The sequence below is a fragment of the Leucopleurus acutus genome, assembly GCF_964270905.1.
Source record: "Leucopleurus acutus genome assembly, chromosome: 3".
NCBI lineage: Eukaryota > Metazoa > Chordata > Mammalia > Artiodactyla > Delphinidae > Leucopleurus > Leucopleurus acutus.
In genome coordinates this window covers 169,920,711-169,944,418 of record NC_139145.1, presented here as the reverse complement: position 1 = coordinate 169,944,418, position 23,708 = coordinate 169,920,711, and the positions used below count along the sequence as shown (strand labels likewise).

The 23,708-nt window shown below is 37.5% G+C and overlaps 1 protein-coding gene across 1 annotated transcript in view; it reads left to right on the top strand.

Moving 5' to 3' along the window:
- The window catches only part of ADCY2 (adenylate cyclase 2), a gene marked incomplete at both ends in the record, with an annotated part of 432,098 nt that overhangs the window by 324,099 nt on the left and 84,291 nt on the right, over positions 1-23,708 (top strand). Inside the window, 3 exons of the mRNA XM_082836187.1 lie at positions 4,049-4,118; positions 6,701-6,798; positions 22,527-22,611. Coding sequence (XP_082692313.1) covers positions 4,049-4,118; positions 6,701-6,798; positions 22,527-22,611 — 253 coding nt within the window. The remainder of the gene's footprint in view (positions 1-4,048; positions 4,119-6,700; positions 6,799-22,526; positions 22,612-23,708) is intronic.

The following is a 23,708-nucleotide window of genomic DNA, read 5'->3' as shown; positions in this document are numbered from 1 at the left end:
GGGAGGATGTGCTCTCCTTAACTCTGAGGACAAAAGAGGAAGAATTGGGCCCATCACTTATGGCTTCAAGGAAGAAGCCTTTGGCCAAACCTGACCTGCTGTGGGAAAAGGAAGGCACAGGGTAGCTGTGGGTCTGGTAGTCTCACCATAAATATCTTTGCTGCAAGGGGATTCACCTCAGGACTAATTGGCCTAAGACAGTTTTGCCATAAAAGATAAAATAAAGAAAATAAAAGAGAAACATTGAGATGGACATCATGAAACATTAGCAACAAAATTTTGAAAGATTCGATTGCAAAAATAAAAATGCAAAAAATACTTAGATGCACTTAAAATGTGTGTAGATACATGGTTCTAGTTGTATTTGGGTGTATCTTAGAGAAAGCAATGGTACTTTCTTTCTCAAGGTCGATCACTAAGGGTTCAGTATCTAATATCAGACATACATTCTTTACGGTATAAAAAAATCTGCTCTAAGCCTCTGCAGATTCCTCTGGGAGTAAAATGAACAGAGAAGGGACTCTGCTATTTCTTATCAATGTGTGTAACGTATATCATTGGTGATACATACCCAGGCTGTACTGAAATGTCCCATCACATGCCCAGTCCTTATATTTCACCAAATCATCTAAGCCAAGTTCTGTGCCAAATACCACAATTCTGTCTAGTTCATGATCTTCACTGTCAAATGGCAAAAAAATTCACCATGTTCCTTGACAGATGAATGGATAAAGAAGATGTGGCACATATATACAATGGAATATTACTCAGCCATAAAAAGAAACGAAATTGAGTTATTTGTAGTGAGGTGGATGGACCTAGAGTCTGTCATACAGAGTGAAGTAAGTCAGAAAGAGAAAAACAAATACCGTATGCTAACACATATATATGGAATCTAAAAAAAAAAAAAAAAAGGTTCTGAAGAACCTAGGGGCAGGACAGGAATTAAGATGCAGATGTAGAGAATGGACTTGGGGACATGGGGAGTGGGAAAGGGTAAGCTGGGACGAAGTGAGAGAGTGGCATGGACATATACACACTACCAAATGTAAAATAGATAGCTAGTGGGAAGCAGCAGCATAGCACAGGGAGATCAGCTCGGTGCTTTGTGACCACCTAGATGGATGAGATAGGGAGGGTGGGAGGGAGATGCAAGTGGGAGGAGATATGGGGATATATGTATATGTATAGCTGATTTACTTTGTTATAAAGCAGAAACTAACACACCATTGTAAAGCAGTTATACTCCAATAAAGATGTTAAGAAAAATAAAATAAATTTAAAACTTTTTAAAAAGAAATGTATACTCATCAAGAATTATACAACCATTTCTTTTTGGAGAGGATAAGACCTGGATTCTTCTTTTGCCTCCAGCTTCTACTATTGCATGATAAATTTGGTAGAGACGGCAGGAGAGAACAAGCTGTCGTATCTAGATCCGACATCTAGATACAATGTCGTATCTAGAGCCAAAGAGCCAATGATTAATGCTCCCAAAGACTGTTGTCAATTACTAGCTGCCTTTTATATATTTGCCATAGCTTGGTAAACTGTTGGTTTTGGTGGGTGGGAGAGATGACTGCTCACTGAAGGATGTGCAAAGATTGATATATTATCATTTTCTAGTGTAATGAATCCAAAATTGTGAATCAACAGTTATTTTATCTATTATGGCAAAACGGCCTTATGGCTAATGAGTTGTACAGCAACTCTGCTTGCAGCCAAGATTCTTATGAGCAAATACCTTGAACCAACAATTGGAATTCCGTCCTTTCCCCAAACATCCATCCAGGGATCAAGTCTTATGAACCTGTGTTAGGTGTTGGGGACACAAAGAAAGGCAGACTTTGTCGTGAGGGCTTCCTGTCCACCTGCAGGACAGACAGGTAACTAAAGCCTAGAAAGATGGGGGCCCCACTAACCAATGAGGAGCTGGTTTTATCTCCACTTTATGAATTTTGCTCGCATTTTATTTCCAAGCATATATTATCCAGGAGCATTTTTTAAATAGAAATTTCATCTGTAATAAAGAAAAAAAACTTTTTAATAAGTTACTGGCATACATTATTCATAGGATATCCATAATGAATACACAGTTCTAAAAAATGAGTATAGTTAAAATTTATCTTAAATTTTATTTTCTGCTTCTTCTAATATTAACCAACCTTGGATTCCTCCAACTAGTGCCATAAAACAGAACAATAACCTATCTCTGCAGCTGGGGCAGTCATAATATCAAAAAAAATTTTATTTTCCTGATACCTAAAGCTTATAACCTTGAATCCAAAAGTATTTTTAAAGTTCTCACTCTTAATGGCAATCATTCTAGAATACATGACTGACTTCTGGGCCACAGTTGAAATTGCACTGTCTGTGGTTTAGTCTCCTGGGAGACTCAAGTTCATCGTGGTGCGTGTGCTGTGAGCGTCTTCAGAACTGTCCCGATGTTCCAGGCACACGGCTGTCCAGGTAGCCCTGGAGATGTTCCTCCTCAAATGAGGCAGTGTCCTGGGTTAACTGGGTCAACCCTAATGTGAAACCTCAGTGTACATTTCGACCTGAGTCTGAAATCAGGAGGTGACTGTCCCTGTTGATTATGTGATAATGTGTGACAGTTCACTTGGTCTTTATTCCTGGATCGTCAAAGGTCTTCCCCATTTGTCTTTATCTCCCAAATACGTTGCAGTTAGTCAAAATCCATAGAGATATGACCAGTGGGTTGGAAAAGTGCTATATTTAGGAATTCTTGGGAATTGATCATTGTTTTCACAGGTATAACATTTTATCTCTAGAAGTATATATATATATATATATATTCTCTCTGCCTATATATAGATATATAAGTATAGATATAAATGTAGATGTAGCTATATAGTTATATACACTTGGAAATATATACATAAATATGCAGGTATTCGTGCATAAATACTACATGCATATACATATGCAATTCAGGTAATTATATATTTTAATTATAAAAGTCTTTTTTTAAAAAAAAAATCAGAAAGTAGAAATAAAAATTCCTCAGTGTAGTGACTTAGCCTAGATGGTAATTTATTTTGTTTGTATTTATTTCTAGGTATTTTTCTTGATGCATAGATTTCAATTTTTTCTTACATTTCTGTACTCATGGCTATAAGAATGTGAAATCTCTCTGTTTTCTTAGCTTTATTTCATAAACTGTGTGTTTATTTTACTGCAAAATGTGTGACTGTACCGGGCATCATATGCCCAGCTTGCTGGGTCATATACCCAGGGTGGCCGTTTAACCTGCGATTATACACAATGTTCTAGTGAAAAAGAGTTTTGTCTTTAAGGTCTTTCTCTATCTCAACTGCTTTCCCAAAACAGATTTCTGAAAGTCAATCAATGTATAAGAATGTTACTTCCATATGCCTTTTATTTTTCAACATCTGAGAGATATATATGTATTATGTATGTGTGTGTTTATGTTGGCATCAATGTACTATGTTAGTGGTCTGACCTGATTGCTTCTTATATTAGTATTTGCACCCATTTTTTGAAATCTGTATTCAAGCATGACTTTTTTTTTACTTTATAGAAATGAAAAACATGACAATGAAAGTATTTTTAGTAAGTGTGAAAGGAGTAAAATCTTCTTGCCTACATCTGGAAGCCACTCTAAATATTTCTGATGCTCTGTGATGTGTTGCTTGCTATAAGCTAAGAAAAATGGTGCTTCTCTCTGAACCAGATCCTTTAGGAAATGAAAGTAACACGTGGTTTCAGTAAGACATCAGGGAATAAATTTATTGATGTACTTGAGTCCTTTTGATGACTTATCTCCCTGATTATTTAAGTTGGATAACTTGAGTTTCAATTTGGTTTGACAGTTGGTTTGTAATATAGAATTTTCAAGGAGAGCAATATGTGAATAAGCATATTATATTTGCATATCCTGTTAACAAACCTAGATTCCATATTTGGCATTATGAAGAAAGAAAAATGCAAGTCATTTTTAAAAAATAGTTCCAGATGTTTGGTTGGAGGTTTGGTTTTATAATGTGTCTGTCCTTTATATTTCCAGGCAATGGCTCAAGTCTGAAGACATTCAGAGAATCTCATTGCTTTTCTACAATAAAATACTAGAAAAAGAAGTAAGCTATTTTTTTCTTCAAAATCAATCATTTTTCCAAAATATTAGTTTTTTAAAAATTCCATCATGAAATTGTATTCATAGCATTTTACATGAAACATTTAAACTGCCTCTAACCATATCCGATTTCTTTCTAGCTTTTCCTGTGGTTCTTCCAGGCATATATCGTTTTACCACATTTCTGGTTACCAGGTTTCTGTCTTTGGCTAGTCACCTCTTTCAACACTCCTGTTAGTAAATGATGTCTGTGTGATGTGGAGCTAAGGGAAAGGGAAGAAGTTACTATCTTGCTTTCTCAGTGAGAAATTTTCTTAGAAAAGATTTTAAAAGAAAGCAAAATCCTTTCTGACAAATTTACAGTGTCTTTACACAAATTATTTTAACTTTTTGATAAAAATATGAGGTTTACATTCAACCCCTGTTTGGGAGAATTAGAAACTTTTAAGTTTTGTTGCATCTAAATACTTTCACATTTTAACTCCTAAAGTAGTGCTATTTCAGGCACAAATAAATAACCAGACATTTAATTTATACATGTCAAGCTTAACCAGGATTTGCTAAAATGAATTAAGTAATGATTGCAGAAAGGACAACTGTTCTAGGTTGACCTTATTCATTTGCCTTTTTTTGTGTGTTGATCTAGAAAAAGAGCAGGTTAGAGGTAATTTGCACCATCTAACCATATAATTATAGTTTTAGTTTGAACAGAAGCTACTATGTTAATGGCAACAGTCACAGCACAGGTATTAAAACTCTGTTGAGAAAATTCAGTTCATTGTTTTATGGATATTGAATGGACATAGAAAATATCAAAATTCTTTCCAAAACTCATCAAGGTTGGATTTTACAATTACACCAAAGCTTTCTTTTGTACTAGTTAGTGATCAAGAAGATCAATTTTCTGCTTCTAAGTCAGGGACTTTGCAGAGAGTTTACCAAATTTATGTTTGATACAATTTATTATTATTATTATTAAGCAACTTAGACACTAATGACTACTTACTGTTTAAATGTTAAATTATTTCCTTCCTGATAGAAGTCCTTTTCTTTGATTAATACCACAAGGAAATTCCAAGTCATGTCTCTGCACAAAACACATAAACTAAGGACATAACTGAGTGCATAAAATATAATCACATTTCAGCAATTATGGTAGCAGAGCTTCTTCATCAGCTTTGTAAATTATCCTGGCTATGAAGTCACAAAAGTCACCAAAGAAATATTCTAGTAAACAGAAAATGATCATTATTAAAACATGCAGTTTTTGCTGACATTCCCCATGTGTACATATTTGCAGAGGCAGACTTTAGACAGCATTGAGATTTAAGCTCACTTTTTGTCCTCCTATTCCCAACCTGCTCTTCAGGCCAGCAGGAGGGGTAAAAGGCAGCAAGACATAGAGGAAGAGAAGCCAGACCACCCAGAGGTCCATCATCTGCACCAAAATCCCAGAGGCTAAACCCGAGAAATACACACCTAACTTCCCATAACTTGGGACACGGTTTGTGCAGATACGCTAATGCAACCTGCCAGCATTGTCAGGAGGCTTCAATAGCATTGCCACAAAAACTTGATTTCCTTTAATTTTATCATAGAACCCTTGTTTGAGAGGCAATAGTGCCTCGTGGTTGGAAGCCTGGGTTCGGGAGCCAGTCCAGCGGGATGAAGATTCTGGTTGCACCATGTGCTGTGTGTTTCTAAGAACGTTAATCAGTTGTTCTGGTCCAAAGTTTTTTCATACAAAACTAGAGACAGCAATAGTTCCTGCCTCACGCAGTTGTTGTGAGGATTAAATGAGTTAGTCCGCAGAAAGCCTTGAGAGTGCCCGGCACACCATCACCAGAGTCAAGGGGACATGTGGCAGACTGAGTGCAGCGTTGGCTGGCTTTTCCTGCATAAGCCAAGAAGGGCAGCCCCAGGCGGGCAGCTACACTGGTCAGTTTATGATCCTGGATGTTATGGAAAGCCATGTGAAATTGCTGATTATGCTGGGCAAGTAGAAAGAGTCCAACAGCCAGGCCCAGACAGGTAAACAGATGTTTCGTAGAGGACAGAGCCTGTTGGTCTTCTGTCTTATAATTTCACTCACCACCTCTCGATAATAAAATAAAAAGCTAAAACAAATAAATAAAATGAGAATATTGCATTTCCTCAGTACTCTTCAAAAGCAAAATATGGCTATATGAAAAGTCAGTTGCTTTCCCCAAGCAATCTCGGACCTTAGACCCACAAGGGAAGCAGGACACCTGCACAGTTCATTGGTCCATTCAGTTCACTCACTCGTCTTTCTGGCCAGGTGCTCTGTCTCCTTGCTGGAGGGATTCGATTGCCTCTACATGGGTTTCTGAACAGGTCGACACACGAAAGTCATGGTCTTTGAAGTCACGCTTTCACAGCTCGTTTGGAGAGAGGAAGCTCTCGTTGCCAGAGGTGAACAGCCACTGTCCTTAGGTTGTCTTTCTCCACAGTCTGCAGGTGACGAGTGTGACGGATGAACCAGGTACAGTTAGATGTACCTGCTGGATGACTGTTTCAGCCCTTCTCTCAGACAACCTGTCATTCCTGGTTTCTTTTCCCCCTTAGTACCGAGCCACTGCACTGCCAGCCTTCAAGTATTACGTGACCTGCGCCTGCCTCATATTCTTCTGCATCTTCATCGTGCAGATCCTGGTCTTACCCAAGTAAGTACATACGGTTCTACGTTGTCATTCTCACAGGGTGTGTATTTCTGCTGGACTCGGTTATACTAAGGGTTACGAGAGGATGCACAGTTTCCAACGGAGCGCTTATGTAACATGGGTGGGCGGCAGGCAGGGTGGGGAGAGGACGGCGGGCAGGGGAGGTGATTTCAGGCTCTGTGAAGCTAAGTGGCCCCCGTGTCTTACTCAGTTTTAGTAATTTTGAATTTTCAAAGTGGACATGTTGATTGACCTTCCAGGGATATTTTAAAAAATAAATTTAACCATTTTACTTTGATTTCCATATTATTCTGATGCTCATGTCTAAGAAATGTAACCCAGTAAGTTTACCCAGAAAGAGCAAAATCACCAGATGTTGTTTCTAATAAACAAACAACACTATTATGTATTGAAAGGACAAAACCTGCTCTGGGCTTACTTTGCCCACCCCTCCATTCTGATTTCATGTTCTCCCTGAAGCCCACCCTCTCCGCCATCTCTGAGTGTTATGAGTCACTGTCTAGCTTGCCCCTCCCAGGAGAGACCTGGGTACAGAGAACTGGGTAACCAGATTTCACATTTTTCCTCCTACTGGTGAAAACCCAATCACTCCATGATTCCTAGGTAGACGTTCTCTTATACCTTATTAAGGAGTGGAATGTAAGTCAACTGACTTTCTTTAAAGAAACTGATTTTTTCTCATCCTACAATCTAAAAGAAAATGCTTGTCCTTCTTTCAATAATTGGGGATAGGAAAGAAATTTAAGAAAAATTTTCTTTCCACTCATCATTACCTCTTTTGTAAAGGCCACAGTGACCATTTTCAATCCAGTTGGAGTTAGTTGTATTATTGCATTTAACTTCAGCGGTGCAGCCAGCATTTGTGGGCAACCTGAATTGCTGAGTCTCATGAAGATGCTGAGCAAACTAGAAAGAAATGGTCTGCCTTTCCCTTCATACCCCAAAGGATGTTCTTCTGGACAACTAGCCAATACCAAGGCATTTAAAGATTAATAACAAGTGATCGTATTATTCGTACATGTACAATCCCAAAGCTATCTGCCCCCTTTTAGAAGAGGTTCCCACTGGCCACCCCCTTCCTCCTCTTTCCCCCCATAAATGAGCATTGAAATACATTTGCCAAATGAGTTCTTCCTCTAGACTTACACAGTCTTCAGTGAAATTTGCCAAGGTCGACCTGTCAGTTTTCCAATGAAAAAAAAAATGCTAACAATTAAGCTTCTTCTAAGTTCCAGGCCTCTGCCACATGGTACAGGAGAGAAACAGCTGTTCCTGCACAGGCAGGGCTTATTGAATAGTAAAGCCGAAGGGCATGTAAAAAGTGATGTAGTTGAAACAAGTGTTACCAAGGGGAATGAGCTCTTATTTATACTCTAAAGTAGAGACATTCATTCATTTTTCTACATCTTCCTATTGGATGAGTATTTTCATATTTTCTACATCACAATTAAGACAGGGTTTATCACCTACTATTTGGGAGGGGAGAAAGTGACCAGAGTGTTATAAAATATGATGCCAAAGAAGACAAAAGGACTTCTGGGGACCAGGAAAAACATTCCATGGAATTACACTTTAAAAAAAATCAAGTTGGTGTCTTTTCTGTCTTCGCTTTTATTTTTTTGTCTCTTTTCTGTTGTGTTGTTTTATGAGAACCCATCGAAGTTCATTCCCTCAGGCATCATTACCAATTATTGTGTTTCTCTTGAGCAACAAGTTGGATTTTGAGCATGAGTGTTGTGAAATAGGTACGGGTCACATTTCCCTCTCTGTGTTGGCAGTTAGAAGGCGCAGAGTAAGGTCTGCGGACACCTTTCTTGGAGACTTTAGACCTGCACTTTCTATACCGGCCTCACAGTATAGTATAGTATAGTATAGTATAGTATAGTATAGTCTTTGTCCTTCATTTTTCTTTCACGTTAATGTCCTAATTTTTCTTTTTTCAAAAATTCTTACCCTGAAATATTTCAAAGATACAGAAAAGTACAGAACATAATATAATAAATATGCGTTTGCACACAATCCAGATTTCACAAATGTTGAGCCTGTGTCATACTGACTATATATAAGTTTCTGTGCTCTTGGGGACGTTATTGGTTGGGTATACTTCCTGTAAACAGTACCTATTGTTATGGGGTTTTTTTGTTTATTCAATCTGATATCTTTTTGTATATTAATGTGACTTTATTCCATTTGTATTTTGATGCTTTTATTGATGCATGTGGACCCACTTCTACTCTCTTATTTTATATTTCATTTACTTTGCTTTTCTTTGGTTTTCCCCATGCCCCAAATCTCCCACCTTCTTAACCTCTAAAGGATTGATCAAGTTTTCTTTATTCTTATTTTTCCTTTACTATATATAGAGAGCAGGGGGGAGAGAAGGGGGATCCTATATATTTTCTTTCAATGATTACCATTGAAATTTTAACACATATTCTTAGTTTAATAAATTATCAAGTTAATCATTATGTCTCTTCTAGGTAATTATTTCTTAGGATTTTAGTTCCAGATGGTAATTACAGTCAATATTGATTTAGACTTACTCACATTCTTTATCATTTTGTTTGTTCATCAGTGCTTTGTAAACATTATTTCTTCCTACAAGTTTATACTCCTTCTTGCTGATGTGTATCATTTATTAGTTCCTTTAGTTAGTATCTGTGAGTCGCAATAGCTCCTTTTTTTGTTTGTATTAAAATATCTTTAGCTGCTTTATTTCAATTTACCCTTGAATAATAGTTTGGGTGTAAAATTCTTATTTTCCCTTACTATTTTGATGATATCATTACATTGAATTTCAGCTTCTGTTGTTGCCAAGGAAATGTCTTCTGTCAGTCCCATTACATTCCTTTGTAAGGAATCAGTCTTTCCTATTTGTATGCTTTTCAGCTTTTTTGGGGGGGGCGTGGCCAGGATTTTTACTGTATTATTTCTAGATATGTACTTGTTCTTATTTCCCTACGTGACTAGTTGTGATTTTTGTTCAGTCTGAGGGATTCTTGTCTTTGCTTAGTTCTTAGCAATTGACTGCCTGTTTCACCTCACATATTGCTTCTCTCTTTTTCTCTGTCCTTTCCTCCTAGAACTCTTATTAATTGTACATTGTGCTGTTCATTCTGTGCTCCAGGTCCTGTAATTTTTCCTCAAAGTTTCCACCTCTTTAATTCTTTGTGCTGCATTCTGGTGAATTCCTCATCCACAATGAGTTTATAATTTCAAAGATCACTTTTTCATATCTAAGAAGTCTACTTTTTATCTGAGTTTTTCTTATAATTCTCTATTTTGCCTATGTTTTATATATTTTTTTCCATTTATTTTCAGATTTTAAACATGTTGTATGAAAATATCACTTGTTTCCTTCTGTTATTTATGGTTCATAAGTGCATGAATTCTGTTATTTACTCTCACTTATTGTCTCTTTTGTGGTCATGTGTCTCCTTCTGTTATCTGTAATTTCAACTGTGAGTTCATCAAAGCAAGGGTTTAGGTCCATGGTGATCTCATGTGTTCTGAGTTCTGAAGGTATCACTATGATATAGTTTTCACTGTATTTCTGCCAGGACCTCTGGGGTTCACCAGTTCAAGCCACAGTATTTTTTAAAAATACGTAGGTCATGTGAGTTTGATTAGCCCCTTAATGTGGATCAGGACTGGGGATCTCAGTTGTCAAAGATTATTCCTTTTCCACTTATGACCCTACATAGGTACTTGGCATCCCTGAAAATTACCAGGCTGTTGGGCATAGTTTTTATGTTTCCTGATAGGACAGGCCTTTATGCCTTCTGACTTTATTCAAGAGCTCAGTTCTAGTTTTCCATTGAGAAAGTCCTGTGAGCATCACCAACCTTGTACTGACATTAAATCTCACATTTACTCCATGGCATGTATCAGCCCCTGGTCCCTCCCGGGCCATTTAGTGTCAGTGCCTCTTGGCATTCTACTTTGAATACCCTCTGTGTGTCTAGTGTGTTCTCTTCCTTGCTCTGAGTGCATCCATTTAAAAATAATAATTCTATTATATTTTATGAAGCATGTTTATTGAGATAATGGCACGTCTCACTTTTTCTAATATGCCCTAGCTTGTTTTTAAATATGCTGAATTACATTTTTATTTTGTTTGTTCTTTTGGTAAACTGCTTCATGTTTTGGGAGGGGCGGGGAAGGAGAGAAATGATTAAATGAGTGAGTAAATGAATAAATAGTGAGTGAATGAATAACTAAGGAGGAACTTATGACCTTGAAAGGACCAGAAAGGGGAAGTGTTTCCCTGAAAGGGGGCCTTACATCATCCCTTTTGGTCCCATAATTTTCAAATCTGGCTCTAGTCTCAGGATTTGAGCAGATGTAATTAAATTATTAGTTGGCCCCTCTTTTTGGAGTTGTTCTCTCACTTCTGTCAGCTTTGTACTATAACTTTATCAGAAATGTGAGCTACCTTCAAAGACCAGAAATGAGCGAGCATGAATTTTTACATTTTTTAGTAGTTTCATTCATATTGTCTGCCAAACTAAATAGATTATGTTAAACCATTCATGGCAATTATTAAAATAAGAATTTTTTTTTCTAATAAGGTTCAGTGAGATATCATATGTTTCATTACCCAAGCAAAATTAAGAATAATGACATTTTCCTTAAGGAAAATTAATAGCAAATTATGATATAAAATGTCTCTATTATTTCCACTGAGATTCTTTAATATGCATTCTATTACTCATGTTAATAATCAATGCTCATTAATGATTTAATAATCATTTCAAAAGAGTTGCTTTTATTTTTCAAAAAGGGGAAAAAAATAGGAGAAAGTGTAATGGTAGAATCGTTCATGTCCATTGAAAGAAGGCTTGGTTTTCTAAACAGAAATGGTGGAGAACAACTTTTGTGAAGGCAGTTTTCTTTGGTGGGCAACCAAATTGGTTGGCCCCCATATTGGATATCATGAAGGTAATTTGCTCCCTGTGTACCTTGATGCAGTGGATGTGAATCTTTGGGCAAAGCAAAAAATAAAGAAGGAAGAGAAGGGAAGGGAAGGGAAGCAAAAAATGAAGCAAGATAATTCTCACTGTCCAAGATAAATGAACCAGGTACCTTTTACTGAGATGAACAATATTCAACTCTGGATTCAGGTCACCTGAAAGTAAGGAAATGCCTCACAGTTAGTAGCTTGAATATAAGTTAGAAGTTTTATTCTTTCTCCATAATCAAAGGCCCGAGGTCCCTCAGATTCCTTGGGAGTCCTGGTTTCCTCCAGCACACAGCTCTGCTTTCCCTAGAGTTTGGTCCTCATCTTCATTTCTAAGATGGCAGCATCCGCATTCTGAGCAAGAAGATGGAGGAACAGACCCAGAAGCAGAAGGCAAAAGCATTTATAACTGAGTCTCTGCGGATGCCTCCAAGAAACTACCTCATGACACTTTGGTCTATAACTCAAGACTGAGATCTTAGTCACATGTGCAAACCTAGCTGCAAGGGAGGCTGGAATGTGTAGCCTTTAGTCTGTGTAACAGGGTGCCCATCTGAAAATTCTATTATCGGGAAAAAATGGATTTCATGAAAACCAGTAATCTCTCCAGGAATGAAAGGTGATTTTAGTTGTGGTTACCTATATGTCACTGATACAGTAAGATTTGAAGGACAATAACAATAAAAAGGGAGCTGAATGCGTTTTTACTCAATGAAACAGGCCATTATACTTTTACTTTGTATCTGGGCAATATTCTGAGCATTTGTAATAAAAATAGAAATCCATAAGAGCAATTCATACATACATTCTGTCCATCATTTGTGGAATCACTCTACAGCTGTTTATCAAGCTATCATATACCAGGCATAGTTCGAGATGCTGGGGAAGCAGCAGTAAGTAACCCCCCAAAAGTCCTTTCTCTCATACAGCTTACATTCTATTAGGAGGCACAACACTAATGTAATAAACAAATACATATTAATTCAGTTGTAATAAGCTTTAAGAAAAATTAAAAGAGTAGGCTACTGTAGAGTGAGGGAAGGTGGTAATTCAGATGAGGGCTGTCAGGGAAGACATCACTGATTGAGTGATATTGAAGAGAAGTCTGAATGAATTGAAATGAGAATTACATGGATATCTGGCAGAAGAACATTCTAGATGATGGAAGTCACAGGTGTGTTCCAGGACCAGCAAGGAGGCAGGATGGCAGGAGCAGAGTAAGCCCTGAGAGAGCATGGAGATGGGATCACAGGAGCAGTGAGACGGGCAGGTCGTGGTGACCTTCACAGGCTACTGGAGAACTTCGGATTGAATGCTGAGTGTGATGAGAAGCCCTGGAAGGTTCTCAGCTGAGGACATGCTGTGGCTGTGCTTGGGGTATTGTTCTTGCTGTTCCGGAGGAGGGAGAGGGTGGGAATAGGAAGACCAAGGAAGATGATGGTTTGCACTTGAGTAGCAGTGGAGGTGTAAAAAGTGATCAAATTCTGAGATGTGTTATGAAGAGCGATGAGGAAAGTCTTGCTATTAGATTGGAGATGAAGAATAAGAGACAGCTAAGTTCTGTGGATTTTTTTGTTTTTTGTTTTCGGCCTGAGCAAATGGAAAAATTGGGCAGCGATTTACAGAGAGGGAGACTCCAGGGGAAGGAACAAGTCAGAGAGGAGCATGGAATAAAAGGCTCAGCTCTGAGCATCAAAGGCATGTGTGTGCATATTAAGTGTCCAGGTGGTGGGGCTTCACAGTGGGGAGGGGAGGGTGTATGTGAGCCAGTGGCTCATGGAAGGAGTCAGAGCTGGAGTCATAATTTGGAAGAATCAGCGCGTAGGTAGTATTTATATCCCTGGGAGGTGATGAGCTCACCTAAGGAGTGAGTGTAGAAAGAGAACACCGCAGACCTTCGGAAAATTCGGGTCTTCAGCCCTTATTGTTGGCATGAAGTGGAAGCTCTTATCTCTGCCAAATGTAACTCCTTTTCCCTTTCCAGCCTCACAGGACTTTCAAGTGGGCGGAACATCTCAAAGCTGCTAAGTCCTATTATCGGAGAAAGGCTGCAATAATCTGTAATGGTGATGAATATTTAAATGCCTTTTCTCCTTTTCATTCTTCGATTCTTTCTTTTAACAAAGAACCTTTCATTTTGAGGTTCTATCACCTATCACTTAAAGAGGGGGGGATTTTTATTATTTCATGCTAATGTATAGTTAAAGTTTTTTTTTTCCTTTGGTTCTTATTATCCTTGCTAAATACCATGTAACAGACGTGAACAGAGCTTTGATGAGAGAATCTGCATCATTCTCAGGGGGAGGAAGCTGAGGGCACAGAGGGAGAAGGGATACGAAAGTCATCACATTAAACAGAATTCCAGAGAAAGACACCGTTATGTACCCATAGAAGTGGTTTATAATTAATATAACTCTTAGATTTGGGGGGAAGGATGTATCTCTCTGCTGCATTTTTCCTGTCATCAAAAGTGCATCCGCATCTCCATCAGGACCACCTGTAAGCGATAAACTAACTGGCAAAAAACCAGAAGGAGCAAAGACCTTGTCTCAAATCAGCCTTTTCCATATACTGTAACAATACACTGTATTAAAGTGTCCAAGTCAAAAATTATCACTAAGAAGTGTAATTTTTCTTGCCTCCTGACAGGGGAGAGTCAAGTTTGCTTTACAGTGAGTATATAAATCAATTATGCCTGTTTGTTTTAAAAAAAAAAAAGTTTTGCAACCAGAATGTTAATTAAAATTGATTGCATTACACAAACAACCAGATACTGTTCACTGTATCCATGCTTAATGAACCTGAACACGCTTTTGATAGAACAGGCAGGATAAATGGTTATATTTAAGAGCTTTTGACCAACCATGAACTTGCCTTAGGGTAGTTCTCGTTCTCTGGGATGAAAGTTACATTCAACCAGACAAGAATGTCAATGTCTGGACTGGAGCACTGGACAGCCCACCCCGGTGGAGCAGGTCACCCCAAATGTGAGCCACTCTAGGTCTGGATCTCAGGTTGTGACATCATGTTCTGCATACAAGATCATATCAACTACACAGAGAGATAGTTGTACTTCTTCCTCTCCAATCTCATGCCTTTTATTTAATTTTCCTGCCGAATTTCCCTGGCTAGAACCTCCAGTATAACATTCCATAGAAGTAGCCATGGCACACGTACGATATTGGGAGGAAAGCATCCAGTCTTTCATTGTTAAGTATGATGTTACCTGTGTGTTTTTCAAAGATGCCTTTTATCAGGATAAAGGAAATCCCTTTGATTATAGTCTGTTGAGTGTTTTTATAATAAAAGGGTGTTGGACTTTGTTATACTGAGCTATTGAGATGATCATGTAGGTTATCTTTCCTTTATTCTATTAATACAGTGTATCACATTAATTGATATTCAGATATGAAACCAACCTTGCCTTTCTCAGATAAATCCCACTTGGTCACGGTAGATAATCCTTTTTATATGTGACTAGATTCAGTTTGCTAATATTTTGACAAGGATTTTTGTATCTATGTTCATAAGAGATATTGGTCTCTAGTTTCGTTTTCTTGTGCTGTCCTCGTCTGGTATTAGTATCAAAGTGACACTGGCCTCATAGAACCACTTAGTAACTGTTCTGTCCCCTTTATTTTCTGGAAGAGTTTGTGGAAAAGTGGTATTAATCCTTCCTTAAGTGTTTTGTTGAACTCACCAGTGAAGCCATCTGTGCATGAGCTTTTCTTTGTGAGTAGTTTTTATTTTTGTTTTATGTTTTAATTACTAATTCAGTTTCTTTACTTTTATAGGCCTATTCAGATTTTCTATTTCTTATTGAGTCACGTTTGATAGTTTGTGTCATAACATACTTTTAAGAATACTCATTCCTGCTTTAATGAGCATTTGTCATCCATTCCACCAAAACACAGATAGTTCATCATATCAGGACCACTGTTTTCCCTTATCTACCTCTCGTCCCCCTTTAATGGATTCTGACGTTTGAGAAGAAGCAAAGTAGGGGTCATCAGATACATTAAGGAAAATATATCACCAGATATTGTTCACTGTATCCAGTGGATTATTATAAAATGTGGGAGTCAAATTTTAACACTCTTATTGTTTTCTTGGGCTCTAATATAGCTGTTTGACCCAATTCCAGAATGTCCAGGATTTCTATCAAGCATCTTCATGGTGGAATAATTATTCCTAACAACAAACATTGAAATGCACTTTAGAAAACAAGAGCCTATGAAACTCACTATAGTACATGAATCTTTTATTTAAATTCTGATTCACAAAATAAGTCATATGATTTGAATATAGATTAAACCATGATAATTGTCATTAAATCTGTTGAGATTTGTGTAATTAAAGGCCGGTATAATCCATTATCACTTATCCATTCATAAGGAAATTCAGCTATGGCATATCCTATGGAATATGTAGATATTGTCTCCATACTTCTAATTAAAACTGAATGGTTGGCTCTTTTTCAAAGGGAAAAGGAAGAAAGTTGAAGTAACTGATTTTAATTATTCCTAAGTTTCCATCTAACCACTAATGCTATCATAATACCTAGAAAAAAAACTTGAGTTAATGGATTAGAGTCCTGTAAAGAGAACAGAAATGGCCTCAGGTATTTCACCATGGGAATTTAATAAAGTGAAGTGCTTACAGAATGAGGGGAAAGCTGAGAAACGAAACAGGAAAGCAACCAAGTGGTGAGCAAGGGAGGAATCTGCTACCACCCTAGGTTTGAAAGGACACAGGGGGGACGTGGTATCACCAGAAATGCAGGATCCTGGACTTGCCTGCAGAGGCTAGAACCATGACCATGCAGGATTTTTCCCCGACAGGGATCTGGAACCCCAGAGACAGCAGGAGTTGCAGCCCGTTCAGAGAATGGCTGCTACATAGAGAGTAAGGAGAGATACCCATGCTTCCTCCTTCCCCCTTCCAGTCATTCCCTGCTACTTCCCATTGGCCAAACCTTGTTAGAACCCGTTGGCAAAGAGTCTAGAAAATGGAGTTTGTAGGAGATGGAATGGCAAAGTGTTTGAAAACAAACAGGAAATTACCAGCACACTTAGTGATGAATTTTCCCAAATTTGTTGAAATGCATTAGCCTCCAAAGGCAAGAACCTCTGTGAACAGCAAGGGGACTAAATATAAATAACACTACATGTGGTGTGTTATACTCAAACTGTTGAAGCCAAAGAAAAAAAGAAAGAAAAAAAAAAACTGTAATTGAAGCCAGAGGAAAAAAGACATTTCATACAAGGCATCAGTGATGGAAATATTGGCTGACTTCTTATCAGAACCACTGATATAAGCATAGTCAATTCTGAATTAAATATTCAGTAAAAATATTCCTTTTCTTAAAAATGAGATGAAAGACATTTTGCAAATGAAAGAAAGCTAGAGGAATTCATTACCAGCAAACCTATAGTATAAGAAGTGCTAATGGAAGTTCTTCAAGCTGAACTGAGATGATACCAGAGGCAAACTTGAATCTACAGGAGGGAATGAAGAGCAGAACATGCTTAATATGTAAGAGTATAAAAGACTCGACCCTTATATTGTATTATTTTTTCTAAAAGACTGCTGATCATTTAATGCAAAAATAAGAACTACACTAAGAATTAAGATGCAGAGAAGAGCGGGATTGTATTGTTGTCAGGACCTTATGTATTTTCAAAGTGATGCAATATTAATGCTAAGTAACTTCTGATAAATTAATCATGTATATTTTATTTCTTGAGCAATCACTAAAAAGTACAAAAAGGTATAGCTAAAATATCAATAGAAGAAATTAAAAGTCCTATGAAAATATTAGATTAATGAAAAACGGCAATAAGGGAGAAACAGAACCAAAAAGACACGAGACAAATAGAGAACAAATAGTAAAATGGCAGATTTAAAATAAAGAATATCGACAAATATAATGGACCACACCATACAAGCCAAGCAGTAGGACAATAGACAAGAGATGGTAATATGGTAGGTTTATTATTAAATGTATAAGGACTAAACACTCCAAATAAAAGCATGACAAAGCCACGTACTGTCTACAAGAGATGCTCTTTAAATACAGAAGGAAGTTAGGTTAGAGTTAAAAAGATGGAAAATAGAGATCATATAAACAGTAAGCATAAGAAAGTTACTGTACATATGTTGATATCAGACAAAGTAGACATGAAGGCAAGAAGTGTTAACAGAGATAAAGAGCAACAATTGAAAATTGAGGAAAAGTTCAGTTTGTCAGAAAACATAAAATCATTAAATGGCGTATACTTAAAACACAGCTATAAAATACTTGAAGAAAACCTGAAAAAAAGAGAATTAGACAAATCAATAATCAGATTTAGATATCGAGTATCCCTTTTATATCTTACTATATACAAGGATATTGAAAAGCTGAGCAAGATTGTCAACCTATGAATTGGCATTCATAGAACACTAAGTCCAACAGTAAAATACATGTTATTTTAAACTGTACATGGAACATTGACCAAGATATAAAATAAAATCATCTCAACAAATTTGAAAAGATTGAAATAAATATGAAAAGATGGAAAACTTACAGACATACCTAACTATACCAACGCCAACTTAGAAATTGAAAACAATAGAATATCTAAAAATAATCCCAACTATTTCAATGTTAAACTATATACTTCTGAATAACCTATGAGTCAAATTAAAAAATCAAGACAAAGTAGAAAATGTTTGGTATATCAAAGTAAAATGTGTGGACTGTATCTATAACACTAATTTAGAGAGGATTTAGAGAGCTTTAAAACAATTATATGTGCAATAAAAGAAAGTTAAAGTCAGTTGTTTACATTTCCAACATAGGAAACCAGAAAAAGATGAACAAATCCAGTGACTAGAAGGGAATATATACTAAAGAAGAAATCAGTAAAACAGAAAACAACCAACAGAAAAAACAACCAACTTTTGGCTAAAAGTTGGTTCTTTAAAATTTATTTTAAATGCCTAACCACTGGCAAGACTGATCAAGAAGAAAAGAAAAGTAATCACAAACCACCCAAGCTAATAATATAAGGAATAAAGTGGGATTTACTACAGATCCTACAGAGTTTAACAAGATAAATATGGAATGTTATGAACTACTCAAGGCCAAAAATATCTACAATTTAGATAAAATGGGAAAATTCATTCAATATACAACTTATCAAAACTGATGTGCATGTAATCAAAATTTAAATGGGTATTTATCTATTAACTGTATTAATTTTTTTTTTTTTACTCAAGTGATTTCTGTGTGAATTTTACCAAACATTTTAAGAAAATAAGATAGAAAGAACTGGTCAAATACTAACAAATTTCATAATTGTGAATGGATGAAAGTGTCCTGTTCTTGGAAAGACACTCAAAGATTGAGGCTACAAGCCAAAGGCCACTTCTGTGCCACCTTTAAAAGATCTAGCTAAAATTAAAAGATAGAGAAATGTTGGAAATAAAGGATGGAAAAGAGTTATTTCAGGAACCAGCTTACAGAAATAGGAAAGCTGCAATAATATAAATTTCTGACAATATAGAGTTCAAGTGAAAGGCATTTAGCATGAAAAAAGAGACATATTACAGTACAGTCACCAAGAAAAGTTAAGAATCATAAATCTTTATGCACTCCAGCATCTCTCTGAAATAAACAGACACTATTAAAATGTTCAGATGTATGTACAAACCCACAATCTTAGTTGGAAATATTAATACATTCTAAAATTGACAGACCAAATTGAGACAGTAAGTCAGCCCACTGGGGATCTAACTAACTCATCAGGCTCTGACAATAGATATATTGAAAGAACATGCTTTGTTTCCAGCAAAAAGAGAATATAAATATATATCATTTTTAGACATTCATAAGACATAATAGAAATAGAACGTATTTATCACATCACAGAAGAAAAAGAAATTGTCAAAGTAGAAATAACAGAGACCACAGTCTCTGATCAAACCTAATGAAATTAGAAATAACAAGGACAGACCAAAAATAAGCTCCTTGTGGAATTACTCTTGTATTAAAAGGAAATGGAAATTGAAATTACAGGCTTTTTAGAAAATAATGGCAATGAGTAGCTATAAATCAAAAACTGTGGATTTGGCTAAAGCAGTAATTACAGGAATATTTATGTCCTTAAATGCATTTATTAGAAAATACAAAATATTGGCAGTAAATGACAATCAAGAAAAAAGAACAATGAAAGTTTAAATAAAGAAGGAGGAAGGGTTTTTTTATGTTAAATCAGAAACCAATAACATAGAAAATGATCAGAAAGCATAGACCTTAATTATAAACCAAAAGTTCATTCTTTGAGAAGTTCAACAAACATGCAAAGCTTCAAAAGTTTGATCTAGAGAGAATAAGAAAAATAACCTTAAGGACAAGAAGAAATCGCTTCAAATATGGCTACTTCTAAAATTATAAGAGAATATTAAGGAGATTATTTCATATTCAAAAATCTAATGAAATGGATAATTTTCCGGGAAAGTTGGACCAGTAAACATGACAGAAATGTGACATATCTACTCCTAAAAACAGAGAGGGGCTCAGGAATACAACTATGTGGATTAGAAAACTAATCAACTGTGTGCACCCTGACTGTACCACTTGGTAGGGGTGTAACTTTAGGCAAGTTTCTCAACTTCTCTGGGCATCTGTTTCTCTTTGGTAAAATGAGGTAATAACAATAACTGCTGTCCAGGATTACACATACATATAAAACCTTTAAAACAGTGCTTGACACATACATAGTCAATATCCTGTCACCATATTATCATGTCATCACCCCATCACCATCACCCTCACTATCACCAGATGGTTTTATAGCTGAGACTTACCAAACCTTCAAGAAGAGATCAGTCGTATTTAAGCAGTTTCAGACCTGAATTCCCTGGCGGTCCAGTGGTTAGGACTCCGCATTTTCACTGCAGGGGGCACAGGTTCGAACTAAGATCCTGAAAGCCACAAGGTGTGTCCAAAAAATAAAAAATAAACAGTTTCAGACCTAAGAGAAAGCTATAATGTTTCTGAAGTCAACCTTATGCAGCTGGCATCACCTTGACACCAACAAGGAACCAAGAGAGCACAGAGTCAAAGAAAACCCATCAGAGCTCTCTTATAAAGATGCATGAGAAAGACGGCAAATGGAAGTTTAGCAGATGAGTTCCTGTGTCTCTCCTGGGTCACAGGAGTAACGAGAGCCCTCCGTACACTCCCTCCCTCCACACTGCCTGGCTAATAGGAAGCTCTGAGAGTCTGTGATGGGGAGATGCTGACATTTTGGCTTCTAAGGAGTGATGTCCGAAAAAAAGGGGTGTTTGGGATAGGGAAATAAGGAGGCATACGGTGCTTCCCTTTCCTAGGCTGTGAACCACTCAAAACAGGGACGACATTGTACTCGTCTTTGCACCATTCCAGCCCAGCATGGGCCTGGCCATGAGACTAGTCAACAAACAGGTGTATTTGGTATATATACACCTTCCTAGCAGACACTTATTGTTACTCATAAGATGTGAACAAATGTCATTATCAGGCCAGGTATTTGAAAGCATTGTGCACCACGTCTAGGAGCTAACTCAGTACCTCATAAATATATCATTAGGTCAGGTTCAAGTGCATAGTGGTTTGAAGTCCAGGTTTTGTAGATCTTGCTTGATGTGTAATCATCTCTCAAGATAGAGTAGGTGTCTGAGTGTGAGCTGAGTGGACCCTTCCCATCCTGATGGCTTGAGGGGATTACTCAGTTCACTGATTACTTGCCTCTTTTCCCTCCCCGAGGGGCTCACAGCTGTGCACTCACTGGGCATTTCAGCTTGTTGCTGGTTTGCATCTGAGTCTTCCTTTCAGTGGATTTACTTTCAGGGTGCCCGTACTCTTCTCATTGCCAGTTTTTCTGTCTCTTCGGTATCTCTAGCCAACCTCATTAGCAAGAGCTTCCATTGTGGCTTCAGGTATCACTGACCTCTCTTTGGATGCTGCATCTGAATTTCATCCAATTATTCATTATGGCTCATCTTTTTTAATACCCCAAACACTGCTTCCTTTGGATTACATGACGTTTTAAGAGGCCTTGAATTTTTTAATTATTTAAAGGACCTCTCGGAAATGCATACAATTCTTATGGCCACATTTATCTACCTGTAACCTGTCGGTGGCAGAACCTGTAACTCAGTGGGCACATTTTTCACATGATCACAGGAAGCTTGTGTGTTCATTGGCTCATGCAAGATTGTAAAGGCCACGGCCTGTGAAATCTTTGGGCAACCTCAGTAAACATTTAGCTGCATCAGTCTTGAAGGAAATTGTTTCTGGTTGGATTGTCCTGGGGAGGGTGAGGACTCAGTGTTTCCAAGCAAACCAGATGAGGCTCTCCTGGAGGTAGCAGCTGCCATCAACAGAAGGGAAAAGGGCACCAAGATGGGCGTGATCAGGTGTGGGCCTGAGAGTGCTGGTCGCAGAGGCAAGTCATAAAAGGATGTTTCTCCTTAGTGAAGAACTGATGATTGTAGGGCAGTTTTAATGGGTCACAGCAAGTTGATCAGACACAGCCATAGATGTTTTTCTATGGACGTACCTTTGGTTTGTTTTTAGCTCCATTTTCATTTCTCAAGAAATTAGGGAGGTTTGAAGTCCTCATTTAATGAAACCCTAATTAATCCAAAAGTATTCATGATGGCTTTCCAGAAAAATCGAAGCTATCCCCACACTAACCTGTTCCTTTTTGTTTCCTGGTAGAACGTCCATTCTCGGGATTTCCTTTGGAGCTGCATTTCTCTCGCTTGCCTTTATCCTTTTCGTCTGCTTTGCTGGACAGCTTTTGGTAGGTACTTCAAATACGGAACTTCTTTGAAAAGTGTGCTCATTGAATGAAAACTGATTTCTTCCTCAAGACAGGGAGCTTGTTGATTTACTGTTTCAGGAGATATACATCCAAGTAGAGAAATATGGACGCTTCATGTCAACAGCCCAGAGTATAAACTGAGGCAGCCCATGCACAGCCAAGACACTAATCTGAAGGTTACTTGAAATGTTGGATATCATGCTATAAAATTGTATTTGTGTTTATTTGTTTCTGTCAACATTTTTTTATCTCCTCTAAGTTTTCAGAGTATTTATAGCAGCAAATACTAGTGTAATAGGAGGCTTTTAATGACCGGGAGAATTAAAATGTAAACCAAATGTGTCTTTAATGTCTACTTTTAAGGTATAAAGTTTTGGAAAATATGAAAATAGCAAATGTAAAAATATCTCTTAGTGTTTTAATTTAAAACTAGTCATTGTCAGCACTTATGGTTTAAATGCTAGTTCAGGATATAAGAATTAAATCTCACTATATTCTTGAGTTTAAAGCAAGTGTTGCTGGGTGGCCCTAGCTCCATGAGAGCACCCTAAGAAAGCCAACAATGAGGGCTTCCCTGGTGGCGCAGTGGTTGAGAGTCCGCCTGCCGATGCAGGGGACACGGGTTCGTGCCCCGGTCCGGGAGGATCCCACGTGCCGCGGAGCAGCTGGGCCCGTGAGCCATGGCCACTGAGCCTGCACGTCCCGAGACTGTACTCCACAATGGGAGAGGCCACAACGGTGAGAGGCCCGCATACAGCAAAAAAAAAAAAAAAAAAAAAAGCCAACAATGAGATAGGAGTGCCAAAAGACAGTCAAGGTTTCATTTTGTTCATCCGAGGTGAGTTGAAACAGGAGAGGCCACTATGAACCAGACTCCAAGCATTGGGTGCATTCTAGTTGGATATGTGAAATCACTTGGCCAAAAAGGGTTGAGATTCCGAAGTATGTCCCTACCTCTGGACAGTAGACACTGCCTCCTCTGCCTTGTACCTTTGCAAACTTTTGTGGGTTTTGTTTGCTATATCATAGTTTAGATGTTTCCAATTGGATTGGAAACTCTTCCAAAAGTGAAACTG